At 41.8% G+C, this 8,769-nt stretch overlaps 1 protein-coding gene across 1 annotated transcript; it reads left to right on the plus strand.

The window, feature by feature from the left end:
• Positions 1-319: 319 nt before the first annotated feature.
• On the plus strand, positions 320-8,216 carry LOC139377276 (diencephalon/mesencephalon homeobox protein 1-A-like). The gene is made up of 5 exons (XM_071120280.1): positions 320-405; positions 6,027-6,192; positions 6,340-6,518; positions 6,808-7,186; positions 7,477-8,216. Exons 2-5 carry the CDS (start codon positions 6,039-6,041, stop codon positions 7,899-7,901), a joined length of 1,137 nt encoding a protein of 378 aa, XP_070976381.1. The 5' UTR covers positions 320-405; positions 6,027-6,038; the 3' UTR covers positions 7,902-8,216.
• Positions 8,217-8,769: the final 553 nt, after the last annotated feature.

An 8,769-nucleotide genomic window follows, 5' to 3' on the forward strand; every position in this document is an offset into this window, starting at 1 on the left:
TTCGAATATAGGTATGGTCATTGGCCAAACGTCCGCTACTAATGGTGGAGAAAGAGCCTCTTTATTTGATTGACAGCTTCAAGGACCACTAGAAAGCTAACATGACCTCACAGAGCACGCTTTAAAATCCCTCATCAGCTCATGGCCCAGTAGATGGCAGCCTACAATGTTTAGCGCGAGACGCACAGGATTCAGACACGCGTAAAGTAGCAGAGCACGCGTTTCACACAGAACTATATGGACTTGTAGTCGTTCGTTCCCAATCGCATGAAGAGCACGAGAAAGGTGGACATTATTAACAAGGAGCCATAGCAATAATACGAATCTTAAGAAAATCACTTCAGAATCGGGATACACTTCCAAGCAGCACAACATCCAAAGACAACTCGGCTGACTAAGCAAGAGGTAAGAACTTTTAGGACATCTCTGGGACTGGGTCAACTTGTTAACAGCATTGACAGGTTGGTTACAACAGTGTTGATACACATGTGGTGGAACAATATTTACATTATTGGTGCACACTTTAATCGTATAATAAACCTAATGGTAATTGCACGATATGATATTATGTTTTACAAGACGTTGTCGAACAAATATCGAGCAAGCATTTACAGTATAGCGAGCACAGTAAAAGTATGTTTTGGCTGCAGATGTGAAGGACTTGACATAAGTGATAAAGTAGGCCTATTCAATTGGTAAAGATTCAAGTACATTTTTGTAGAATTAAAATGAGGACATCCAAAAGGGAATGAGAGATCTTGCAAAAAAAAATGGTACATTAAAAAATAAATCAAATTAATATGTAAGATATACAGGGTTTTGTGGAAGTACTTCAGTCATTTCCATCTGGGAATTATGACGCAATAATTTGTTGAGCGCATGAGGATTTCATGGCCTGGTATTGTAACTGATATAGGCATAACAGCTACATTTCATGTCATTTCCCTTTCATAGTTATTAACATTCAGGATAATGAAGTACATTTTCAACCCTCAGATCTATAGGTTCAGATTAAACAAAAAAAAAGTGTTTTATTTTATCTTTCGTTTAGCAGGGAGTCGCCATTGAGACTGGTGTCGCTTTTTAAAGGAAGCTCTGCATATACAATTTCATGGAACTATAAAATCAAAAACAATATCAAATAAGTAAAATACAAAAAACAACACCAATTGCACAGACCCATGCCATTGTGTCCATGTAAAATTGCAATTAAATTGTTTAAACTAATTGTAAATGAACGAATAGTTTGTCAGGACTAGTGGTTAAGGCTACGTTGTTAACCCGTGTTGCCTCCGCCTCCTCACGTTAAATTCGCTAATCAAATACTTTTCTCGCGGATATGAACAGTCTGGAATACAAAATATGACTCTGACACCCCAAAGGGCAGATTGTCGCTTGCCATCCACCTCCGGCCGAAGGGTTTTTAGCAATAACATTTTTCCTAATTTAGTCAGATCAAAGGGTTGCAATGTACATGCCAAATTTCATAATGCGGTTTTAATAACCGAAGCTTTGAACAGTGCTGCCTGGGGCACTCAAAAACATACAGCCCGGAGAAGGGATAGGCATATAAATAGACAACAATGGCAGCTAGACAGAATAAGTAGGCTTGTGTGGTAAATATGGTAGGCCTATCATAACAGTACAAATATCAATAACAATAAAATGCATGAAAAACGTGAAAGTACAAAATAAGAATTAGTATGAGTAAGTAGTCTCGGTATCTTTCGCTCTACTCATGCACGTGCACATGGACGCACACACACGCGCGCACGCTGTTGAACCGCACTGTATGTCCGTCGGTGTCAGCGTTGATGAGAAATGGAGAGCCTCGCAGTCGAAACCTATTTGCACTTCCATTAGACGGGGAGCCAAATGGGGATCAACATGCATATTTTACCCACGGAGAAGCCATACATCTCAGCCAAAACGTTGCCCCGCGGGGCGATGTGATAAGAGACCGAGAGAGAGGGGAGGGAGGAAAGCGGGCCCATTCAACTCAAATACTTGGGGGACCAAAGTAAATGTTTAGCGAAGCACCGTCCTTCTGTCCAGGCGAATTAACCTATTCCCTCTTGCCCTGTGATCACATTCATTAGGCACTGCAGTGTAATAGGTTGGAAATAGGCACTGCGGGCGTCATTCATACACACAGCTCCCTCATGCACACACAGCTCCCTCATGCACACAGCTCCCTCATTCACACACAGAACATGGACAGCAGCTTCACGGTGTTATAGGTCTGATTTTATTGCTCAGATTAGGAGTTGTTACAAAAAGTTGCATAATGCAAAAAGGGGAAAAATGGCAAATTCCTATTTATTTGGATGGAGTGTTTGATTCGTTCATTTGATTTAATTGTTACTCAAACACATTTTTATTTATTTTATTTTTACGGAGTCAATGCTGAGACCAACGTCTCCTTTCCTCCAGATGAGCCCTGTTTAGCACAACAATGCACATCAAAAAATAATATACACATCCACATTCAAATACACGTTATTATAAACAACAATACATGAAAAGCAAAACGCAATGATAAAAAACAGATACATTCTGTAGTGATGGTGCTTTGGCCTAATAGAGATCTCTATTTGAACGCAATAAAATATTGAAATAAACGTTGTAATAATACAACTGTCAAAATCATTCATAATGTAATAACGATAGGTCTAACATTATAAAATAACAATAATAGAAAATAACAGTTTACCAGGCCTATTACATTGTTGTGTAGGTTACAACTATATCATTTAAGGTCTTACTATATCATAAATTAACATCATTAAGGGATTAAGTGACCTTGAATGAAGTATTGTCAAGGGTATTGAAGTCAATGAACTTCAAGCAAAGGCTTACTTCTCAAGCATGTTAGCAATTACAGTTAATATTCAATTAAATACATCAATTTGATCCTTATCACAGACTGCATTAAGTGCAGCGTCACAAAAAAAATTTGAATTGCGTGTGGATTAAATTCTTGACTGAATTTGAATTATCACAGCCTCCTTTAGCCTTGGGCAAGACTTGAGGCAGTTCATTCTGTTGTATAATGTTCTTATGTACAATTTAATATGTATAAATTGACTAGAATAAATATGAGTCTCAATGCGCTCTTATATCAAGCTTATCTTCTAGGTTGTGGTGATAGAATCAAGATACAGTCAATGAGCAATTGAGCACCATGATATTTCGAAAACGACTAACTATTTGAATGACTTGAATAGGCCGACGTACATTTTCAATCAGCCGAATAACGCATGGACATATACCCTTTTTGGTTTAATTTCAATCAAAACATTCATATTATACATATTCTTTTTTGAACTTCGATTTGAACTTCCCCAAATCAAATCGTATTTGTCACATGCGCCGAATACAACAGTATACCTTACCGTGAAATGCCTACTTTCAAGCTCTTAACCAACAATGCAGTTAAGAAGAATAAGAGTTATGAAAATATTTACTAAATGAACTAAAGTTAAAAAATAGTAACACAATAAAATAACAATAGGAGGCTAATGGCTGGAGTCTTTAGCCATTTTTAGGGCCTTCCTCTGACGCCTGTTATAGAGATCCTGAATGGCAGGAAGCTTGGCCCCAGTGATGTACTGGGCCATACGCTCTGTAGCGCCTTGTGGTCGGATGCCGAGCTGTTGCCATACCAGGTGGTGATGCAACCAGTCATGCTCTCGATGGTGCAGCTGTAGAACTTTTTGAGGATCTGAGGATTCTTTATCGCCCATCCTGAACTGGCCAATGAAAATAGACCTAAAGGAGCACAGACACCAGCAAAGATGAAAACATTAGAGGCCTAGCATGTCAAAATGCTATAGTGAGGCAATTTAAAACTTTAGGAAACCTTTCCCGCTTCCAAATCTCCTGATGCCTGCCATGCATGGGAATATTTATATATTTTCTCTCTGTTATAATCATAACCGCTTGAGCCTCGAAGATGTCTCTTCTTGTCAAAGACCTCGACACTAACATGTATCTATCTAATCGTGTCCTGAAGCATTTCATTTTATCTATGAAAATCTTAAAGGGGCAAATAATAACCTACAAAAATGCAGGATGAGATATTTTGCCTCGGAGACCTACATATAACCCACTGGCCACAGACGTCAGTCAATTCAACGAATATTCCACGTTGGTTCAACATCATTTCATTGAAATGACGTGGAAACAGCGTTGTTTCAACCAGCGAGCCCAGTGGGAAGGCTTTGATTCCTTTTCTGAAAAGTTGTTCTGTCCAATAAAATGAAGGATATACTTTTAATTAGACTTATTATAAAACACATTTTCTAACCTTTATTTAACTAGGCAAGTCAGTTAAGAACACATTCTTATTTACAATGACGGCCTTGGAACAGTGGGTTAACTGCCTTGTTCAGGGGCAGAACGACAGATTTGTACCTTGTCAGCTCGGGATTCGATCTAGCAACCTTTCGGTTATTGGCCCAACACTCTAGGCTACCTGCCACGAGAAAAGTGTTTGATTAGCGAATTTCACGTAAGGAGTCAACACGGGTTAACAACGTAGCCTAAATATAAACCAACATGGTCCAACAAATAGTAGGCCTAGTTAAAAAGAACTAAAGTGGCTACTAAAATTCATAGGCTAACCGAATGAGATAATTCAGTAGGCCTAGCTAAAGCATTGGTATTGACAGAACCGCCTATCATTACCGTTCAATATAATACATTTTCGTCATTTAGCAGACGCTCTTAATTAATCAGAGCGATTTACAGTAGTCATTTTCTTACTTGCATGTACTGGTCCCCCGTGGGAATAAAACCCACAACCCTGGCATTGCATGTGCCATGCTCTACAAACGGAGCCACACGGGACCTCTTTGACTTCAGGTTGCCATCCCGGCGTGGAACAAATCTTGTTATATCATCTCCAAAGCGTTTCATCAACGCAATGATCTCTCAACGCGGCGCTTTCAAAGGGGATTTGCGCTTTTGCTGCGATCACAGGGAAAGTAAGTAAATCAATTCCTTCATAAGGCATCCGTTACGCTTTACTACGTGAACGAGTGACACTTACACCCTACCCCAATTCAAATAATTGTGTATAATGAATGGCTTGAACCAAGCGATAATTGGATATGAATGGTTAACGTTTTTGTCCAGATATTAAAATGTATTGCCCCTGAGCCATACGTCTACCTTAACGAAATGCGTCTGTATGCGATTCAAATGACCTATGGCTATTACAAGCACCACACGACTCTGATAACTTTAACATGAACAAATTAAGTCATGGTTTGTCAAGGATTAACCAACCTTGGTTGTACAGATAAACACAAAGGTCTGCATAAACTGCAACTTTATATGAGGTGATCATATTATGAACTGCAATATGCATAAACTGCAACTTTATATGAGGTGATCATATTATGAACTGCAATATGCATAAACTGCAACTTTATATGAGGTGATCATATTATGAACTGCAATATGCATAAACTGCAACTTTATATGAGGTGATCATATTATGAACTGCAATATGCATAAACTGCAACTTTATATGAGGTGATCATATTATGAACTGCAATATGCATAAACTGCAACTTTATATGAGGTGATCATATTATGAACTGCAATATGCATAAACTGCAACTTTATATGAGGTGATCATATTATGAACTGCAATATGCATAAACTGCAACTTTATATGAGGTGATCATATTATGAACTGCAATATGCATAAACTGCAACTTTATATGAGGTGATCATATTATGAACTGCAATATGCATAAACTGCAACTTTATATGAGGTGATCATATTATGAACTGCAATATGCATAAACTGCAAGTGCACCACTGTCTCACAACATACAAAATATCCTGAACTGTCAGATCACTAAACCAACAGTGAATTTAGACCGTTCATTACGCGCGTATCTAAAATTGGAACGTTTACGCATGCAACAATAGCCTGTCAAACTCTCCGGACAGATAGCCAAATGGAAACATTCAAGCAAATGCTAACATGATCTATGCTTGTTTTCCAACAGGTAGTGCCCGTCATGCAGCACTATGGAGTGAACGGCTACTCTCTCCACGCGATGAACTCCCTGAGCGCAATGTACAACCTGCACCAGCAGGCCGCGCAACAGGCGCAACACGCGCCAGACTACCGACCTTCTGTGCACGCGCTCACCCTCGCGGAGAGACTGGCTGGTAATTTAGTCCAACAAACAAACTTTTACACACACTAGGCATCACCTTTGATGATCACTTTCTGACATATCCCCCTATAGGATAGGGTACTATCCAATTAATTAAACTTGCCGTGTTTCTTCTCTTCCAACGGCTGCACATTTCAAGACATCATTCTGGAGGCTCGCTACGGGTCCCAGCACCGCAAACAGCGCCGGAGTCGCACCGCGTTCACCGCACAGCAGCTCGAGGCACTGGAGAAGACCTTCCAGAAGACCCACTACCCCGATGTTGTGATGCGCGAGCGCCTGGCCATGTGCACGAACCTCCCCGAGGCCCGCGTGCAGGTAACTAATTCATTAACATTCCGAATGCATGGTACCTGTAGATTGAAACACAAACAATATTGGTTATTGTACCTGAATTATAATTCATGAAATATATTTACCACTGGGTAAACATTGCAGAAAAAAATGACTTTAGTAATTTGCAATTCTTCTTGGCTTGTCTTAAAGATAAACAGTAGGCAGACCTACACCAATGTAACACACATGTACATCCACAACCATTTGGCTTAATCTCTTGCACACTGAGTATGCTTCTGACTGTCTCCCAATATGGCAACCTTTCAAACAGGTGTGGTTCAAGAACCGCCGGGCCAAATTCCGCAAGAAGCAGCGTAGCCTGCAGAAGGAACAGTTCCAGAAACAGAAGGAGGCCAACATAGAGGGAGGTGACGAGGAGGAGGCTCCCACCACCATCACTCCAGGGAACCAGCTCCCCCCATCCTCTTCCTCCTTGGAGGTTGAGGGTCCGCCCCTTCTGTTGGTGCCGGAAATTAGCGTGGAGTTGAACGTGACCTCGGCGGAGCAGTCAGGCAGCGAGTCGGCCACAGAGGACAATGCCACCGATAAGGAGGAGGAGTCTAACCCACAGAGGGAGGAGTTAAAAAGTGAAAGGGTGATGACGCCCGGCAACGTCTCTCCACCCTGCAAACGACTTAGCCCCAAACCTGGTAAAGGACAAGCTCTTGTGACTGGCACTTGTACAGCTCTAATATACTGTAGCTGGGGGGGCATTAGAAAACAGAAAGTCAATCAGAGAATTCCTTTAGGATGGTCAATAAAGAGTAAACATATGAAAAGCTCACATTGTTGCCCAACATCAGTTCATTTGTCATACTGGCAAATGAAGAGTGGCACAACAGCTTTGCTGGTTCTTTGTTAGTTCTACATATGTCTGCCTCCCTGCCCACCAGTAAAACGTAGTTTAATGTTATTGACTCTGATTTTTCCCCTTACCCAGAATCCCCTATGGTCTCCCGGTCTGTGACGCCCTCTTCCAGTGGTGTCAGCGGTGGGATCTCCCAGAGCCACTCCTACTCCTCCTCCCCGCTCAGCCTCTTCTGCTTGCAGGAGCAGTTCCGCCAGCACATGGCTGCCACCAACAACATGGCACTCTACCCTTCCTTCGACATGGGCACCACCCCAACTCTGCCCTACCTGGGCATGAATGTCAACATGTCTCCGGCGCCGCTGGGCTCCCTTCCCTGCCAATCCTACTACCAGTCCCTGTCCCACCACGCAGCGCAGCAGGTGTGGAACAGTCCCCTGCTCCAGGCCTCCGGAGGGCTCCCCAGCCAAAACAGCAAGACCACCAGCATCGAGAACCTCCGGATGCGGGCCAAGCAGCATGCGGCCTCCCTGGGACTGGACACGCTGCCTAACTAAGCCCAGGATCTTAGTGCGACCTAGCTGGGAGATCGGTACTACATCCCACCCATCCCTTGTCTGTAACCTCCGTAGCCCTACAGGAACCATATTCTCCAGCAGATGGTTTCGGGGCATTAGTAGCCAGAGTTTTGAAAACCAAAATGGCAAATCACCCTGGACCGAGTTCTCTCCTGCTTCTTGCTTTATCAGTTGCCTAACGTCTGGGATTGCACAGGCTATACACAGGATCTCTAAAGCAGAGCAAATACACTTCATACGTATTTACCTGTCTAGTGTTGCACTTGGTGATAAAGACTTTGCAATGTTTACAGATAAAAGATGAATTTAGACCGTTTTAAGGGAATTTGGCTCTTCAAGGGGGAAAAAACATTTGTGCCAGCATTGGTGGCATTGAGAGACTATTTGTACCGTGGGGCCATTACCATTTCAATTAGGTCATGTAGGTACATAGCACATTCTAAAAACGCAAGCACATACATAAATATAAACTCAAGCCATGTTCTCCTCAATATCCTAATTAGAAGTGACTAATTTACCAGTTTAATGCCCAGTATTAAATCATGTTGTACAGATACTGGCTTGGTAATGAGAAAATAATTTCAGTGACTAAATGTGCAAAACTTTTAATTACATTTTGCCCTGGGCAGAGGGGAGGGGAGCATATGCAATTATGAACATGCACACTATTTATGATTCCCTTATACGTAACTTGGTAACAGCATCCCTCCACAAACAGAATAGGGGGCCTTTAGGGCTGGGGGGCGGGGGTAGTCTCCAGTCCTTTCTGTTGTACTCTTTAAGCACTTTAAGGAGTGGCCAATCTTTAAATTGTAGTCAATTATGCACCTGAGATTCTCTCTGTGCT

The sequence above is a fragment of the Oncorhynchus clarkii genome, chromosome 20, assembly GCF_045791955.1.
Source record: "Oncorhynchus clarkii lewisi isolate Uvic-CL-2024 chromosome 20, UVic_Ocla_1.0, whole genome shotgun sequence".
In the NCBI taxonomy this organism is placed as follows: Eukaryota; Metazoa; Chordata; class Actinopteri; order Salmoniformes; family Salmonidae; genus Oncorhynchus; species Oncorhynchus clarkii.